Source organism: Coregonus clupeaformis, chromosome 2 (assembly GCF_020615455.1).
Source record: "Coregonus clupeaformis isolate EN_2021a chromosome 2, ASM2061545v1, whole genome shotgun sequence".
Taxonomy (NCBI): Eukaryota; Metazoa; Chordata; class Actinopteri; order Salmoniformes; family Salmonidae; genus Coregonus; species Coregonus clupeaformis.
In genome coordinates this window covers 5,917,862-5,937,236 of record NC_059193.1, presented here as the reverse complement: position 1 = coordinate 5,937,236, position 19,375 = coordinate 5,917,862, and the positions used below count along the sequence as shown (strand labels likewise).

Genomic DNA, 19,375 nt, shown 5'->3' with positions numbered 1-19,375 from the left:
CCTGTGAGTAGGCCGAGGCCAACAGAGAGCGAAATGAATAACGTGCTACAGTAAGATTGGCTTCTTAGCGTTCATTGCCATGGTTATCAACTGTACTGCAGAAATGGAACATAAATCACAGAAAATAGATGTGGTGGCAGCTGCAGAGAAATACTTTGGTGAGATTTTACTGCAGAAGAGTTAGGTGTGTTAAACTCTAGTGTCTCGTCCTCCCAGGCTGCTAGCCTGGTATAGGATCAGATAGGGCCAAGTAGTGGAATGGGGTGGTGGGGTTTTAATAGGTAAAGGATTGGTGTGGCAATTTTTTCTTCCATTTTCCCTGTCCTTTTTTCACCTTTTTATATCACAAAGTGCATTGAACTTCGAAGTTACATCACCAATACAGTAGGTGACGGTGTATGCACCTGTTAAATGGGTGCGATTCGCCAATACAGAAGAAGAAGAAGAAGAAGAAGAAGAAGAAGAAGAAGAAGAGTCCCGTGTAGCTCAGTTGGTAGAGCATGGCGCTTGCAACGCCAGGGTTGTGGGTTCGATTCCCATGGGGAACCAGTATGAAAATGTATGCACTCACTAACTGTAAGTCGCTCTGGATAAGAGCCTCTGCGAAATGTAAATGTAAGAAGAAGAAGACAGCATGACCTGTGCACCATCTTGTGGCGTAGTACTTGAAAAATGTTCAATGAGGCTTTCTTGTTAGGGTTTTACATCTCTGGCATCGGTTGGGTTTTATGTTGCCAGTTGTGCCCACATCAGAGAGGGGGTAATAAATAGCCAGCCCTTCATTAATGCATGTTGATGAGCTGTGTTGTAAAGGGTGACACACATGAGAGTGTAATGTAAAGTCCAATAGAGTCAAACAGAGTAGTAATATGCAGAAATGCAAAATGTCGGCTGATCCCTTGATATGGTCATGTACTTTCATTAACGTTCAAAATGTAGGTACTTTATCCAAATGTAGTGATGTTTCATCAGACCAGACACCGGCATCACTGATGTAATTCACGTGAAAATGTTCACCCCTTTTTCTAAATGACCTTCACAAGCCCAATGGTGTATGATGCCCGCGTCTGAGCATGATTATGTTTTAGCAGAATGTATCATATAAAATAATCATACTGCCCACTAAACATAAATTCCTGGTGTTCTGTGAGTATTTAGTCTGTGATAATTAAATATAATACATGGAAAACTTTGTATTTTTATTTCAAAATAAATCATTTCACTCAGGCAATCTTTAGGCTACTAAAAAGGGTCAGTTTCACAATGCATGGAGCGACCCATGTGTTGGATAATTCGAGAAGTCCGTAGCTTCAAGGCAACTACGTTGTTGGGTGAAGAGTAGTCGTGCTACCATACCGGGTCTGACAGGAGAAAGACAGTCTTCGTTTTATCTTGGGAATTGTATCTTTCTAGATAAATACGATATACAGACAGCTGGGTAATCTTTAAATTCGACATAAGGTCAAGAACTTGGATTTTCATTGGGGCTCCATTTTAAAGCCAGCTATCTTGCTACCAGAATTGTCAAAATGTTGAGTGTTGCAAGAACAGCTTCAAGGTCTCTCCCCTCTCCAAACTGCTCAAGAAGTGTGTCCTCCTTGATAAAGAAGGTAAATCAGCCACAATTGTTAGACAGTTGACCAATAATATGTTAGTTTAAATGTTTCCAATAGGTATAATTGGACATGAAGGATAACTAATTCAAGCAGTAATGGCTAGTTATAGCAACGTTAGCTAAATGTCGCAGCTACAGTAGCAAGTTAAGATCTTTGGCTACTAGCTAACTACTGTCTGATTGATAAAGCTGACATTCCGAAAAAAGAAAACTAGTTAACAATAGTCATGTCGGATAACTAACTGTTTGTCAGAGAATATGCTAGCTAATGTTAACTATCTTAATGGAAGGCTCCCATCAAGAAGAGCTAGCCAGCTAACGTTAGCCTGGTATGGCGTGACTAGTTGTACTGTTAGTTAACTAGTTAACTTTCAGTAGCCAGCTAGCTAACTTTTCGTCTAGCCAGAGTTAGGTTAGATGTTTTCTTTAACTACATAATGTGTTCTTCGTCTGAATAGACATACCAAGTAATGTACATTAGCGACTATAGTGGGAGCTTACTAAGGCCGGGACAAGTAGATGGCTAGCTAGCTACCTGCTTGAAGTCATTGAATTCCAAGACCGTCTACTGATCTAACATAGATGTTTGCATAACCACCTCGTGTTAATTCAATGCGTTTTAAATCGCCACCCAGTGAGTCCGTATCAACTCACTCAAACGGGGGTTTCAAGCCCTTTGTTATTTTGTGTAAGGTAATGTTAACAAGCTAATGCAATTTGCCGGTCTTGTTATAAAGGGGTGCGTTATTGTCTCACGAGGATATAACATCTGTGACCTTCAGTGTGGTGTCCCAGGGCATGATGTTCAAATGTCATAACCAAACATCATTTTAGACAAGTTATGTAGCTATTTCAATCTAAACTGCCTTAATGTTGCTGGACCCCAGGAAGAGTAGCTGCTGCCTTGGCAGCAGCTGACGGGGATCCTTAATAAATACAAATGCATTCATAGACACTGTTTTAGACCACATTTTGATTATTGTGTGTCAATGCCCTGTGTTAATTTAAAATAGACCAGTTTGTTTGCATTTATTTGTTGAAAAGGGGTTTAGGACAGATTTCACTAATAAGTAGTCATGATATGGTAGCTAACCAATATTTCCCCCATAGGCTTGCTGGAATGGATTTCAGCAAGATGCTCTCAGAGCTATGGCCAGACGTGACTATTCGTGAGTATTCGTTACGGAAGTTTCTTCCTCTATTTCCAAATAAATAAATAAATATTTAAATGCATTAATCAACCAATCAAATTGTATTCATTATGCCCTTTTTACAATCAATATAGCACCCAAGAACATCTGACCATTTGTGCTTACCTTGATTGACTTTACTTTGTTTTCCAGATCAGAGGCAATCAAAGGATCAGTGATTGGGATTGACCTGGGTACTACAAACTCCTGTGTGGCTGTTATGGAGGGCAAACAAGCAAAGGTCAGTTGAAGTTTTGAGATGGTAATGTTGTCACTCTCTGGCATGTTATCAATCACATTTATTTATAAAGCCCTTTTTACATCAGCAGTTGAGCAAGCAATGTGGATGAAGAAGTACAGGTTATCATTTCAGCACTGATTTAACTACGAATGTTTGACCTGTGTGATGAAGAGAACCTCTCTGAAATCATCTTTCGATAGTCCTTTTTCTAGAGTGTTACTGAATAGTTTGTTGTGACAGGTACTGGAGAATGCAGAGGGAGCAAGGACAACACCTTCAGTGGTCGCCTTCACAGCTGACGGTGAGAGACTGGTTGGCATGCCAGCCAAAAGACAGGCAGTCACCAACCCTAACAACACCCTCTATGCCACCAAGCGTCTCATCGGTCGTCGTTACGATGACGCAGAGGTTCAGAAGGACCTGTGAGTGTGTTTTGCTATATATCTCTTATATACCTTACTAGCCATTGTAAGGCATCATTATTTTGAGGTGTAGATAAATTCATGACAGGGTTCTCATTGTGGCTTCACAGGAAGAACGTGCCCTACAAGATTGTCCGTGCTTCCAATGGTGATGCCTGGGTCGAGGCCCATGGAAAACTCTACTCCCCCAGCCAGGCTGGTGCCTTCGTGCTGATGAAGATGAAGGAGACAGCAGGTAACCTACCTATTAATCAATCTTCATTGCCCCCAGAGGGAAAACTGGTATGCCAATTCTCTGGTTCCAAATACCCTTGTCTGTGTGCTAAAAAACATGCACTCATTGTAACATTGTCTTGGTTTTAGAGAACTACATGGGTCACAATGTGAAGAATGCTGTGGTCACCGTGCCAGCCTACTTCAATGACTCCCAGAGACAGGTAACAGCCTTACTTTATTTCTTAAACTTTGTCTGCATAATCATTCATTACTGGCACACACTGGTGGCCAAAAGTCACTTCGTCACTAGCTATGCCTTTGCCATTGACTAAAAGAATGGTGCTCTAGCAAGCCTCTCAACTTTTATCAGTGCATGCCATGTGTATTTGTGTGTCTGACTGCGTTTACACAGGCAGCCCAATTCTAATATTTTCTTCACTAATTGGGCTTTTGACCAATCGGATCAGCTCTAAAAAAAGATCTTTCCAACACAGATTGGAAACATTTGTTGTGGTATAGTATAGAAAGACATGACTTTACAATTACTAGAAAGTATTTTTAATTTCACCTTTATTTTGACAGGGAAGACCTATTGAGACCTAGGTCTCTTTTCCAAATGCGCTATGTATAATACAATATAAAATGCACATTAACTATACAGTTGAAGTCGGAAGTTTACATGCACTTAGGTTGGAGTCATTAAAACTCGTTTTTCAACCACTCCACAAATTTCTTGTTAACAAACTATAGTTTTGGCAAGTCGGTTAGGACATCTACTTTGTGCATGACACAAGTAATTTGTTTACAGACAGATTATTTCACTTCTAATTCACTGTATCACAATTCCAGTGGGTCAGAAGTTTACATACACTAAGTTGACTGTGCCTTTTAAACAGCTTGGAAAATTCCAGAAAATGATGTCATGGCTTTAGAAGCTTCTGATAGGCTAATTGACATAATTTGAGTCAATTGGAGGTGTACCTTTGGATGTATTTCATGGCCTACCTTCAAACTCAGTGCCTCTTTGCTTGACATCATGGGAAAATCTAAAGAAATCAGGCAAGACCTCAGAGAAAAATGGGAGACCTCCACAAGTCTGGTTCATCCTTGGGAGCAATTTCCAAACGCCTGAAGGTACCACGTTCAAGCAAAGTTGTGGCAAAATGGCTTAAGGACAACAAAGTCAAGGTATTGGAGTGGCCATTACAAAGCCCTGACCTCAATCCTATAGAACATTTGTGGGCAGAACTGAAAAAGCGTGTGTGAGCAAGGAGGCCTACAAACCTGACTCAGTTACACCAGCTCTGTCAGGAGGAATGGGCCAAAATTCACCCAACTTATTGTGGGAAGCTTGTGGAAGGCTACCCGTTTGACCCAAGTTAAACAATTTAAAGGCAATGCTACCAAATACTAATTGAGTGTATGTAAACTTCTGACCCACTGGGAATGTGATGAAATAAATAAAAGCTGAAATGAATCATTCTCTCTACTATTATTCTGACATTTCACATTCTTAAAATAAAGTGTTGATCCTAACTGACCTAAGACAGGGAATTTTTACTAGTATTAAATGTCAGGAATTGTGAAAAACTGAGTTTAAATGTATTTGGCTAAGGTGTATGTAAACTTCCGATTTCAACTGTGTGTATGTGTGTGTATATATATATATATATATATATATATATATATATATATATATATATACTCCATCCACACCTTGATTGACCTGGCTGTGTGGCATGGCGCATTGTCCTGCTGGAAAAAACAATCCTCAGAGTTGGGGAACAATGTCAGAGTAAAAGGAAGCAAGTTTTCTTCCAGGACAACCTTGTACGTGGCTTGATTCATGCGTCCTTCACAAAGACAAATCTGCCCGATTCCAGCCTTGCTGAAGCACCCCCAGATCATCACCGATCTTCCACCAAATTTCACAGTGGGTGCGAGACGCTGTGGCTTGTAGGCCTCTCCAGGTCTCCGTCTAACCATTAGACGACCAGGTGTTGGGCAAAGCTGAAAATTGGACTCATCAGAGAAGATTACCTTACTCCAGTCCTCTACGGTCCAATCCTTATGGTATTTTGCAAACCTCAGCCTGGCTCTTCTTTGCTTCTCATTGATGAAGGGCTTTTTTCTAGCTTTGCACGACTTCAGCCCTGCCCCTAGGAGCCTGATTTGAACCGTCCTCGCCATGCACTTCACCCCAGCTGCCGTTTGCAATTATTTTTGTAGGTCACTTGATGTCATCCTATGGTTGTTGAGTGACATTCGAATAAGTTGGCGGTCATCCCGTTTTCACCCTCTGCCGGTCTGTAGCTTTGTTGTCCCCAATGTCTGCTGCTTGACCTTGTTCTTATGAACCGCCGTCTTTGAATTTTTAAGGATGGGCGCAACCTGATGCTCACTGTATCCCTCTGCCAGAAAGCCAGAATTGAACCCTTCTTTTACTCACTCAACTTTCCTCTTTTGGCATGGTTAATATTTTTTTTTTTTATTAATATTACTTTTGAGGTACTATTAGCACTGTTTTTACCATCCAGCTGGTCCTATTGCAAGAGGATAGTGATGACCACAGCAGTGGTTTTTATACTTTTCCTAATTTTAAATAAGATTTGGTTCAGGTGATCACCTAATCAGTACTTAATTCAGTAGAATGAGGTGTGCCTGTGTTGGAATTCAACAGACACTGGAATGGAATGGCTGTCAAACATGTAGAGATGCTGATTTAAGAGAAATTTGCAGTGGTCTCTTAATTTTTTCCACAGCTGTATGTATGTGTATATATATATATATGTGTGTGTGTGTGTGCACACACAGTACCAGTCAAAAGTTTGGACACACCTACTCATTCCAGGGTTTTTCTTTATTTTTACTATTTTCTACATTGTAGAATAATAGTGAATACATCAAAACTATGAAATAACACATGGAATCATGTAGTAACTAAAAAAAGTGTTAAACAAATCAAAATATATTTTAGATTCTTCAAAGTAGCCACCCTTTGCCTTGATGACAGCTTTGCACACTCTTAGCACAGAGTTCACTAAACTGCTTCTGGAAACAACATCAGCACGAGAACTGTTCATTAGGAGCTTCATGAAATGGGTTTCCATGGCCGAGCAGCCGCACACAAGCCTAAGATCACCATGCGCAATGCCAAGCGTCGGCTGGAGTGGTGTAAAGCTCGCCGCCATTGGGCTCTGGAGCAGTGGAAATGCGTTCTCTGGAGTGATGAATCACGCTTCACCATCTAGCAGTCCGACGGACGAATCTGGGTTTGGTGGATGCCAGGAGAACGTTACCTGCCCGAATGCGTAGTGCCAACTGTAACGTTTGGTTGAGGAGGAATAATGGTCTGGGGCTGTTTTTCATGGTTCGGGCTAGGCCCCTTAGTTCCAGTGAAGGGAAATCTTCACGCTACAGCATACAATTACATTCTAGACGATTATGTGCTTCCAAGTTTCAGGAAGGCCCTTTACTGTTTCAGCATGGCAATGCCCCCATGTGCACAAAGTGAGGTCCATACTGAAATGATTTGTCGCGATCGGTGTGGAAGAACTTGACTGAATGGAAGCAAGTCCCCGCAGCTATGTTCCAACATCTAGTAGAAAGCCTTCCCCGAAGAGTGGAGGCTGTTATAGCGGCAAAAGGGGGGGATCAACTCCATATTAATGCCCATGATTTTGGGATGAGATGTTCGACGAGCAGGTCCACATACTTTTGGTCATGTGTTATATTTGTTAAAATTTGAAGGATCTCTATGGGCCGTGTAGGCTTAGTCACCAGGTGGGTTAGGTTTAGATCATTACACATGTTTTTTAGATTGTCTGAAGCCTGCATTTCCCAACCATAATTTAGGCCACCCAGGATAATAATAACTTCTGATTTAATAAAAGTCGACAAACTAGTTTACTCCACGAGTGCACAAAGGTTAGCCGAGGGAGCACGGTAGACCCCTATAACAGTTATGGATACTTTTTCCCCCAGACAAAGGCTTAAAGATAGTAGCTCAAATGTTTTGGAAGAAAAATTGATTTCAGTATAGAGACCGATAAATACATTTTAATAAAAATAGCCACTCCGCCACCTCTACCCTGTCTGTCAGCTCTGAACATGTGATAACCCTCAATATTAATATCAGAATTAAGAATGTCTCTCAGAGTAACCAGTGATGGAATGTTATAAACTGACTTACATGGGTTTTGGTTGCTATCGTGCAACAGCCCAAGCCCTCTATTTGATTTGAAAAGCGACGGGGTATTCAAGTTTATGGAATTCACATTTGAACTAAAAGCACTGGGTGAGCAGACCACAGTGGGCTTCTCTTTTGAGTTACAGTAGCAGATCTAAGAGTGGTGTTCAAACAAATGGGTACACGATTACAACTGACAACACCCCTGGCAGTATAGACAACAGTACGACGATAACGCTTAGAGAGGATGTGAGGTATTACCTGAGCGTGGCTTGGTCCGTCTCTGAGTCAATATCTTAACGCAGCCTCGAAATATGAAGAGGGGGTTTTACTGCAGTTTTACTGCAAGATATGAATTGCCACAATGTTTGTTCTTCAAAATGTATTTTATAAAAACAGAAATGAATTAAATAGTTATCTTGAAAAATAAATACAACTTTTTGTTTTTTCCCGTTTTCGCTCTCAAAATAGAAAAACAACACATTTGGTTGTTCTGAGTCCATGACAATAATTAAACCACATCCAAGAGACTATTTGAGGTCTGGGAAAACTGAAATAATGTTTTGGGTGTAGTTTCCCTTTAATTTAAGTGCACACTTAGTAAGAGGCTGTTTAGTGGAGTTTTTGTAGTGAACATGTGATGGTAGATACCTAAGCAAAACAAATACCCACTGGATTGATGAAAATAACCATGATATCATTCTGCCAATTAAGCATAGGCTACTTTGTAGTTAACATTTAATTGACAATGTTTTTGGGAAAGCCTCCATCTACCAGAAGACTGTTTTCATTAGCATCATCGCTAACGACTGCACAAAGTGGTAGACTCACGCACCGCATACACACGGACGGGCATTCTCGTTGCCTCTTCAGATAGTTACAGGAAATACGAATCACTGATGCATTCTGTTCATATCTTATGATAAACTTGGGCAAAGTAATACATTTTCAATACATTTAGTTGATTCCCTACTAGGTTCAATACATTTATTATATTGTTGAATTCCGTTTTAATGCCTGGATTCTGTGAGGGTCCTAATTATCATATTTGGACCAGAATTAGGCTCTCCACTACCTACCAGTGATGATTCATGATCTTCATCAAATGTTTTCATAATTTATCTGCAGATAAGCCTACCAGTAGCCTATGCAAATTAGGGAGTCAAATGAACAACTCTCTAACCGATGCAATTCGGTAGGCTACACTGACTGATGAGTCACTCACTTTAGCATCACTGTCTGGCAAGCCCCGACATCCTAGGAAATATTTTGGTTTACTTGTCCCGATGCGATACCATGGACATATAACCACGTTGCATGATTTATGAATGGCAAAGGGATATAGGAGACTTTATTCAGTCAGTTCGACACCTTTTTATAAACTAGACATCGACATAGAAACGCAGTGGGCTTATTTTGGACAGATTTTGGCAAGAGTGAAACTTCTCGCTTCGCCTCTTCCTCTCTGCTGTGCTTCCCTGGCATCGCTCGCTTTGTGACTGACAGGCACCTGCCCTATCAATAGATCGCTAGGAGATGCATATCGTTCATTCTAGCAGGAGAGGGCTCGGTGGAATAGCGAACTGAAACTTTTTTACTAAAAGTAGCCTAGCAGGCTGAAAATGAGTCTGTAACCGGCTGATTAGCCGACAGCCGGCACTAATGGAAAATACTGGATGTGTGTGTAATGAGTAGGTCATTTTGTTTACAGGCCACAAAGGATGCTGGTCAGATTGCTGGGCTGAACGTGCTGCGAGTCATCAATGAGCCCACTGCTGCTGCTTTGGCCTACGGTCTGGACAAGACTCAGGACAGAATGTAAGTATAACAACAACCCTACAAACTGCTGGAAACTTCTATGATACCTAAGCAATGACCGTGACCTTATTTGTATCCATGCCTTTAGCTCATGTTTCACACCTGTCCCTGACTTGCAGCATTGCAGTGTATGACCTGGGAGGTGGCACCTTTGACATCTCTGTCCTGGAGATCCAGAAGGGTGTGTTTGAGGTGAAGTCCACCAACGGAGACACCTTTTTGGGTGGAGAGGACTTTGACCAGCACCTACTGACCCACATTGTGAAGGAGTTCAAGAGAGAGGTGAGGGGGAAGTATCCTGGGTAAAGAACTGTGACACCTTTATCTGACCAAGCACCTCTGCCACATTCAAGCCAGCCATTTTTCATCAAACCTTTGGTTTCTCCTTCCAGTCTGGAGTGGACCTGACCAAAGACAGCATGGCTCTGCAGAGAGTGAGGGAGGCAGCCGAGAAAGCCAAATGTGAACTGTCATCATCCCTGCAGGTGAGTTTCATTCCACAGCAGACATTTCTTTCATTGCCTAATTGGCAGGCTAATGATTAGAGTATACAACACCTTGGTCAACAGAAATGACGTGCTTGTATTGTATACAGTCCCTTGACCCCCAGGGTTTGTGTTGTAAGATATGTAACCCCCAGCTGTACCCTCACATTGAGGCAGCCTTAGTAGAAGGGCTAACAAACATCAAATTCCACTGCATCACGCCTCTGAGCAAGGATGTCCACCATCCAAATGTAAGATATTTCAAGGATGGATGGATGGTGCAATATGTAAAACAGGTATATGTTACCTCCCTCTCAATCTTGATATAAAAATGTTTACGGAGCCTTTTTCTCCAACAGACTGACATTAACCTGCCCTACCTGACCATGGATGCCTCTGGCCCCAAGCACTTGAACATGAAGATGACCCGCTCCCAGTTTGAGGGCATCGTGTCTGACCTGATCCGCAGGACAGTGGCCCCCTGCCAGAAGGCCATGCAGGACGCCGAGGTCTCCAAGGGGGACATCGGAGAGGTGCTGCTGGTTGGTGGCATGTCCCGTATGCCCAAGGTGAGCCGATCTCCCTGGTTCTATCCCACCTCGTCATCATGCTCTGCCCTTCTCTGACCCTCCGTTCTACGGTCTCCTCTCAGGTCCAGCAGACTGTCCAGGACCTGTTTGGCCGTGCTCCCAGCAAGTCAGTCAACCCAGATGAGGCTGTGGCCATTGGCGCTGCCATCCAGGGAGGCGTGCTGGCTGGAGACGTTACTGATGTGCTCCTTCTGGACGTCACACCACTGTCTCTCGGTATCGAGACCCTCGGAGGGGTGTTCACCAAACTCATCAACAGGAACACAACCATTCCCACCAAGAAGGGCCAGGTGCGGGACAAAAATCAAAATGTGTTTGTCTGGTGAAACCTAAATGAATTGTATATACTTAATTGTCTTACCTCATCAGTGATACTGATGCATTCCTCCTCCTTGTGTTCAGGTGTTTTCAACAGCAGCTGATGGCCAGTCCCAGGTGGAGATCAAGGTGTGCCAAGGGGAGAGAGAGATGGCAGCAGACAACAAGATCCTGGGACAGTTCACTCTTGTAAGTGTCCTGGCTGATTCATACTAACTAAACTTACAGGGTATCTTTTAAAGTCTCTGGTGTATCTGCTGTAAACAATGTCTTACTGATGTTGTTTCTCTCATGCAGGTTGGAATCCCCCCTGCCCCACGTGGAGTACCCCAGATCGAGGTCTGCTTCGACATTGACGCCAATGGAATCGTCCACGTCTCTGCCAAAGACAAGGGCACAGGCCGTGAACAGCAGAGTAAGATCATCAAACAACCTGCCCTTGAAATGGATGCTTTCTGTTAGTAGGACTTCAGTAATGTCTTTTTACTTTACACTGCTTCTCCTTCACTTCTCCAGTTGTTATCCAGTCCTCCGGTGGCCTCAGCAAGGACGACATTGAGAACATGGTTAGGAACGCCGAGAAATACGCAGAGGAGGACCGGAGGCGAAAGGTAGGTTTGACATTCTCTTCTCCTCTTCAGCTGTCCGTTTCACTTTTATCAGTTACATCCCCAACTGGAGTTGTGATGTGTTTTGATGACTGTGTGACTGAATGCTGACAGTTGTCCTTGGTGTCCTGTTTGTTTTTGCCCAGGACCGTGTTGAGGCTGTTAACCAGGCTGAGGGCATCGTCCATGACACTGAATCCAAGATGGAGGAGTTCAAGGATCAGCTCCCTGCTGATGAGGTATGTGGGACCTTTTTATAATAATAACACTACTAATAAACACACTGAACAGCAAAATGTACATAACTATGCCTCTGAAACATCCCAAATATCTGGAAATTCCAGTAGTCCTAGTATTTTGAGTTTCTTCCCCCATCTTTCAGTGCAACAAACTGAAGGAAGAGATTGTGAAAGTGAGAGACTTGCTGTCACGGAAGGATGAAGAGACTGGCGAAAACATCAAACAGGCTGCCACCACCCTTCAGCAGGCGTCACTCAAACTCTTCGAAATGGCTTACAAGAAGGTAATTATTTCAGCACCCCAACATTGTCGAATTGTTTTTTTTCTTCACTTGCATTTGTAAAGGATTATGACCAGCCTGGATTGGTTGCTTAGCCTGTCAATCAAGAGCCCAACATTCTTTCACAATGGGTCAATTGATATATTGCTGTTATATTTATTAACCAGCTGTTCTCCATTTGGTCTCAGATGGCATCAGAGAGGGAAGGTAGCAGTGGCGGCAGCAGCTCTGGATCGTCATCGTCAGAAGGTGGAGCAGGAGAGAAGAAGGAAGGCCAGCAGTAAAACCTTTGCACTTGTGGTTGTCATGGAGACATGGACTGATGGGCTTGGGAGCGTAGACATGTTGTCCTGAGCGGCAGCTATTGAGATCTAGGCATTCTCACATACTGTGTTTTTGCAGTAAAAAATATACGTTATATAATGTCATTGAGTACGTTTACATGCACAGTAATAATTCGATATTAAACTGATTATGGCAGTAGGCAGATTATGTAATAATCATGTAAACACCTTACTCTGCTTATCATCGGCCAAAATCTTAAGTAAGCATACGCCGATTAAAACACCTGGTTTTCTGAGCAAGCTTTTGAATCATTAGGACATGTAAACACTCGTAATCGGCGTTCCAGTTGTGTATTTGATCTGCGCATGTGCTAGCACCAGCCGAGCGAGCGAGAGTTCGGAAACAACTGAATGTATGTGTCTTAGATGTAGTTTTCACATACAACCTATATGTCCGCATTCGGAATCAAATATGCTTCCCAAAAATAACATGGTCGCTGTGGTAGAACATTTTGATTGCCGATTTTCTGAGTGCCATCAGTAGCCTGATTTCATGTATCCATGTAAACAGGGTTATTAGGGAAATCGTTCTTCTGGCAAAGCTTGTAAATGTTTAATCAAACTATTATATTAATTTGACTATCCACAATAATTGCATTAGTGTGTGCATGTAACCATACTCATTGTATGTTCCTCCACCCCTTTGTAATTTAATTGTAAAAGACTATATATCCTGTCCATTTTAAGAAACATTTATTTGCATCTGTTGTGAGGTAGTGAACTCTGTATAGCAATTGTGTTAGTCCGATTGTGATGCCATTTGGGGTTTCATTTTTCCATGTAGTTCAGCTTCTGTCTGTTCAACTGACTGGACTACAGTGGAAATGCAATAGAAGAAGAAACTTGGCTTTTCTCTAGCTTCATCCTGTTTCTGTTAATAAGGTATATCTGCTCCATGAAAACAGTTTGCATATGTATAGTGATATGAGTAAAGCCATGCATGTGTGGTATGATATGACAATACAACTGCAGGGTTTTATTTCTGTTCTTAGACATTTTGAATCTTTAAACTTTGGTATTCCTTTCAGTACAGAGGAGCACGAGTTGACTCATTCTCATTGACTTTGTCATGGGTCTAAACTGAGAGAGAATGAGAATCTGACTAGAAGTTACCATGCATACAAATAGAGATTTTGTTTTGCCTTAACTGTTGTATGATGTTTGAGCTGCTGCCTATCTGACAGATGAAGTTGGCAGCAGTGGTCTGTGAAAAGGAGAAAATAACCAGTCTGGTATGACATGGATTTCTTGTCGAATTTGAGAGTGGTATGATATTTGGGGTCTCAATTACAGATGCTGTCTTTCCTAATAAAATTCTAAATTTCAACAGTGGTTTTGGATATGAGGAATTGGCAATAGGCTGTACTTTTGCTGGGACTGAGGCACATGATGTGCAGTCACAGCCAAATATATTTGTCACAGCCATTAACCACGTTTCCATCCAACGTTTTTATGCGATTTAAGTAAGTCGGATAAAAAATGTCATAACAGGCCTGATGGAAACACAACATGCAATCATCCAACTCGGGCATTGCCGCGTTCAAAACAAATCATGTCAGTGATCTTCAGGTCAGAAAGTCGGAAGCTCCGAGTTGGATGACCTTTCAAATCGATTTTTCCCAGTCGGAGCTCGTTTCTTTCCGCCGTGCTCCCAGATGTTTTGAACACACTGAAGTCGGAGACTTCCGAGTCCCAGTTGTCTTGCACGCGGCAATAAACTGCATGCTTCCCGATGAGTCGTAGTGGGAGATTTCCGAGTTCCCCGTTTTTTTGAACGCGGCATAAGGTCACAGCTGCCTACATTTATTTCTTGGAGGTATAGACCTATCCCACAATTCACAGCGGAACTGTATTCTATGGTGCCAGCAGGACTATAAATCTGCAAGTGGGCGGATTTCGGTCTTTCTTTTGCAGACATGAGTAAAGAGGACACATGGTCATTTGTCGTCTATGGTAAGACTATTTTTTGCTGTTATGAAAGTTGGAATTGGAATGGAGTCATTAATGTTAATTGTATAGCTAGCTAAATAAAACAACTGTGTGGAACTTGCTGAAGAGGCAAGGTAGGAATGCTGACTTGGTAGCTAGCTGCTAACTAAACCGAAACTCCTCTGGCTAAACGCTAACTAACGTTATTTAACTTAAATATAAGATTAATGTTAACTTGTTCAGTTTGATGTTGCACTGGCTGCCATTTTACAAGTGACTGTTTTGGAGAGGCAAGTTGGAAAGGTAGATGACTGGCAAGTTTCACATCTAAGGCCGAGATTACACGTGGTGTCACGCAAAAGTTGGGCCTAGTTGGCTAGGCTGTGTAAAACCTAGTGTCATTGGTTACCATTTGTTTCATACAGTAGTGTTTTGTCACAACTGATGCATACTTTGTTTTACCTACACAGGTTGTGCCACCATACACGTCATCAGACATGGGAGGGCTTCACGTGGGATTTTTTTTACGTTTTAGTCATTTTAGCAGACGCTCTTATCCGGAGCGACTTACAGTTAGTGAGTGAATACATTTTCATACTGGCCCCCCGTGGGAAACGAACCCACAACCCTGGCGTTGCAAGCGCCATGCTCTACCGACTGAGTTACAAGGGAATAACATGATCCACTTCAAGGTAGCGATTTCCCACATTCTAGATTTACAAAATTCACAAGGTTTTCATGATTGGCTAGCTAGTTCGTTACCCAGTGGTAGTCAGCTGTACAGGCCAGCCCCATGCCTGAGTTAGTGTTACACTGCTGGGAGAGGAAGGCTCCGCTATTGTGGCTTGGTCCAGCAGACACTGTTTTAGTGGCTGTTGATGCTGAGCTGTAGCAGAGCTGTGCCCTTCTGAGAGTGGGCTATACCCTCACACTGGGGCAGCCCTAGTAGAAGGGCTAACACATATGTAATTAAATACATTCACATCTGTAGTTACTAGAGAATGTCTATTCTAATTAATCTACCTCAGTCTTTCCTTTGCATTTCAGGAAAGCATGCTGAATTAATTCCAACTGTTGATGGTGTGAATAAATAAGAACTTTGTAAATAGGATGTTCTGTGCAGGGATTATTTAACACATTCTTATTGTATGGTGAAGAACCTTTAAACACTGAGCCCAATTCTCAATGCTTGTTGTCAACATATTACTGGGTTTATATGGCTTCTTATAGCGCAAGGTCTAAGCATTCTTTCCTTTCTTTGCATTTCAGGAAAACATGCTCTGTTCGTCTCAATGAAGTCTCAACTCTTTTCAATATGTTTTGAAGGTGAGGATGAATCAGTAGTTATAGCTGAACTCCATGAACAAGTACTGTACATTGCTTTATAGCTTTAACCCAGCTTTCTTACTCTTGGTGAAGACTTAAACTCTGAGCACATTTTGAACAGCCACAGTAATGGCTGTTACTGTCTAAATTGCTTATAAAAGGGAAAGGGCCATATTTTGAGTAATATCTGTATTTATAGTATTTTATCGTTTCTTTGCATGTCATGAAAATGTGCTGATTGTGAAATGCTATGCTACAGCTCCATTGAAGGTGCGGTTGGGTGTGCAGTTCTATGAATAAATACAAATGTTGTGCTGTGATGTTTTTATTTTATATCACCTACTTAATGTCTAGTGAAGAACCTTCGGAACCCTGAGCACAAGTGTTCTTGAATGACTCTTACGGTCTGTCCTCGTATGTATATGTTGCTCATAGGCTTTCTCCTGTCCTCCACAGGATTAATGGACATAATGCATGGAGATGCTTGGACTGGATTTGATGCCTAAAATCGATGCAAGGTAATGTGCTCTAAACATCTGAAGTGATTTTTGAACCCAAATAGTACTTTCATGAACATGCTGTGCAGTGATGCGAGCTTTATAGCTTTAACCCAGCTTTCTTACTGTTGGTGAAGACTTTACAACTCTGAGCACATTTTGTAATGGCCGTTATGGCTGCTACATTGTATGCTATAAGGACTTTGATCATTCCTAACTAGATTATTTTGTCATTTCAGGGAAAACTGACTGAAATATTACTTTACAACCCCACTGAAGGTGAGGATGGATCAGCATTGTTATTATTGCTAAAAGACATGTACTGTGCAGTGATGATGACTTAAATCACCTACTTATTGTCTAGTGAAGAACCTTCGGAACCCTGAGCACAAATGTTCCTGAATGACTCTTACGGTCTGTCCTCGTATGTATACGTTGCTCATAGGCTTTCTCCTGTCCTCCACAGGATTAATGGACATAATGCATGGAGATGCTTGGACTGGATTTGATGCCTAAAATCGATGCAAGGTAATGCGCTCTAAAAGTGATTTTTGAACCCAAATAGTACTTTCATGAACATGCTGTGCAGTGATGAGAGCTTTATAGCTTTAACCCAGCTTTCTTACTGTTGGTGAAGACTTTACAACTCTGAGCACATTTTGTAATGGCCGTTATGGCTGCTACATTGTTTGTATGCTATAAGGACTTTGATCATTCCTAACTAGATTATTTTGTCATTTCAGGGAAAACTGACTGAAATATTACTTTACAACCCCACTGAAGGTGAGGATGGATCAGCATTGTTATTATTGCTAAAAGACATGTACTGTGCAGTGATGATGACTTAAATCACCTACTTATTGTCTAGTGAAGAACCTTCGGAACCCTGAGCACAACTCTTCCTGAATGACTCATACTGTCTGTTCTTGTATTTATGGCTCATTGACTTTCTCCTATCCTCCACAGGAATAATGGAGATATCTTGGGCTGGATTGATGGTTCAATTGGAGTCGATGCATGGTAATGCACTAAACATCTGAAGTATGAAAAAATGTATGCTGTCACTAACTGTAAGTCGCTCTGGATAAGAGCTTCTGCTAAATGACTAAAATGTAAAGTGATTTTTGAACCCAAACAGTACTTTCATGAACATGCTGTGCAGTGATGAGAGCTTTATAGCTTTAACCCAGCTTTCTTACTGTTGGTGAAGACTTGTCAACTCTGAGCACATTTAGTAATGGCTGTTACTGTCTGCCAAGTATTTTTTACAAAGACAGATCTTTTTACAATTTTTTTTTTTACATATCAGGTAGACATGCATATTTTTATGGAACGCTACGACTCCATTGAAGCTACAGCTGAATTATAATGATTGTTGCATAACATCACGTGTACTGCATTCATCACTTTAATCACCTACTTATTGTAAAGAAACTTTTGGAACCCTGAGTACAGTTCTTTTCCCTGACTGTCAGTCTACATTCTAATGTGTGTATTGTTAAAATCCCTTTCATCTTCCAGACAGACAAAGCACGGAGTTGCTTGGACAGGATTTGATGGCTTGATTAAAGGTAATGTACCTATAACATCTGTAGTGATTTTTGAACCCAAGCTGTACTCATAATCATGGCAGAGGCTACTTCCTCGTTGATGATCTCTTTTCCTTGGGAGAATAACCCAGGACTTTGGCACAGTTTGAAGTAGTTTCCGTCTACAACAATCTGACTAGAAGACCTGAGACACTTTCCCCCCAATGTAATGTTGAATGTATACGAATGTGTCCATGTGTAATGAGAATGGTTTGTGTTCCTCCACAGGATTGTTCCTGTCCGGACTTGAATGGGATATATAGACTGCATCCTGCAGGTGACTCCCTAAACTCCAGGGCATATCAAGTGCAAGGTAATGCCCTTTTTAACATTGCTTTCTGAACCCAAATGGTACTGTTGTGAAATGTGCTGATAGCTTTAGAGCTTTAACCCAGCTTTCTTACTGTTGGTGAAGACTTCTAAACTCTAAGCACATGTTGTAATGGCTGTTACTGTGTGCATAGTATTTACTATAACTAATTAATTAATATTACTATAACGACTAATTGGATTTATTTGCATTTCAGGAACACTAACTATATGGAATGCTTCAACTCTTCAAGGTGAGGATGAGTGAATTGTTGTAGGTGAACACGTACTGTGCAGTGATGATGACTTAAATCACCTACTTATTGTATAGTGAAGAACCTTCGGAACCCTGAGCACAGTTCTTTCCTGAATGCCTCACGTCTGCGTTGTAATGTGTATTGTTAATATCCCTTTCCTTTCATCTTCTAGACAGACAAAGCACGGAGTTGCTTGGACAGGATTTGATGGCTTGATTAAAGGTAATGTACCTATAACATCTGTAGTGATTTTTGGACCCAAGCTGTACTCATAATCATGGCAGAGGCTACTTCCTCGTTGATGATCTCTTTTCCTTGGGAGAATAACCCAGGACTTTGGCACAGTTTGAAGTAGTTTCCGTCTACAACAATCTGACTAGAAGACCTGAGACACTTGTTTTTTCAATGTAATGTTGAATGTATACGAATGTGTCCTTGTGTAATTAGAATGGTTTGTGTTCCTCCACAGGATTGTTCCTGTCCGGACTTGAATGGGATATATAGACTGCATCCTGCAGGTGATTGACCAGACAACTTGGCTCTGCCACTGCTGGCAGGGTTCAAATTAGTGATGTGTGGGTCAACCTGCAGTCCCTGTGTTTACATCTGTGGGGCTGGCGGGTTTAGGGTAATTCAATATTGTTGGACTGTTGAATGATTTACAAAAATAAAAGCCTTGAATATCATTCTTGTGTGATTCAGACAGGTTGAGGTTCTTTATAATTTATATAATTGAGTTTTGGTCAGGTGTGGGCCTTGAATAATCCTGTCATGTCAGTGTTTCTGAACAAATGTACCACAAAGTGATTGCATTACCCCAATTGTGGTCTGTATAAAATATTGACATTTTCAATCTGTTAATAAAGTTATCCTTAAAATCAATCTTGTCATCAATTCACTTTATTGCAGTTA

The 19,375-nt window shown here is 41.5% G+C and overlaps 1 protein-coding gene and 1 non-coding gene across 12 annotated transcripts; both read left to right on the top strand.

The window, feature by feature from the left end:
- Positions 1 to 1,286: 1,286 nt before the first annotated feature.
- Positions 1,287 to 19,345, top strand: LOC123492849 (stress-70 protein, mitochondrial-like). Of its 11 annotated transcripts, none has more exons than XM_045226149.1 (29): positions 1,287 to 1,610; positions 2,726 to 2,784; positions 2,959 to 3,046; positions 3,287 to 3,468; positions 3,579 to 3,703; positions 3,832 to 3,905; positions 9,585 to 9,691; positions 9,811 to 9,973; positions 10,084 to 10,176; positions 10,536 to 10,745; positions 10,829 to 11,056; positions 11,169 to 11,273; positions 11,382 to 11,499; positions 11,601 to 11,695; positions 11,839 to 11,931; positions 12,075 to 12,215; positions 12,401 to 14,509; positions 14,956 to 15,177; positions 15,755 to 15,811; positions 16,268 to 16,329; positions 16,548 to 16,587; positions 16,775 to 16,836; positions 17,052 to 17,091; positions 17,275 to 17,328; positions 17,830 to 17,879; positions 18,126 to 18,210; positions 18,425 to 18,460; positions 18,636 to 18,685; positions 18,933 to 19,345. In XM_045226149.1, exons 1-17 carry the CDS (start codon positions 1,530 to 1,532, stop codon positions 12,494 to 12,496), a joined length of 2,058 nt encoding a protein of 685 aa, XP_045082084.1. In that variant the 5' UTR covers positions 1,287 to 1,529; the 3' UTR covers positions 12,497 to 14,509; positions 14,956 to 15,177; positions 15,755 to 15,811; positions 16,268 to 16,329; positions 16,548 to 16,587; positions 16,775 to 16,836; positions 17,052 to 17,091; positions 17,275 to 17,328; positions 17,830 to 17,879; positions 18,126 to 18,210; positions 18,425 to 18,460; positions 18,636 to 18,685; positions 18,933 to 19,345. The 11 variants fall into 11 exon arrangements, with proteins under 11 accessions (XP_045082084.1, XP_045082093.1, XP_045082086.1 ...); XM_045226158.1 differs by having other exon boundaries at positions 17,275 to 17,349; XM_045226151.1 differs by having other exon boundaries at positions 17,275 to 17,378.
- LOC123481641 lies at positions 15,247 to 15,447 on the top strand. Its single transcript, XR_006657223.1, has one exon. It is a non-coding gene; the product is annotated as a small nucleolar RNA SNORA74 (small nucleolar RNA).
- Positions 19,346 to 19,375: the final 30 nt, after the last annotated feature.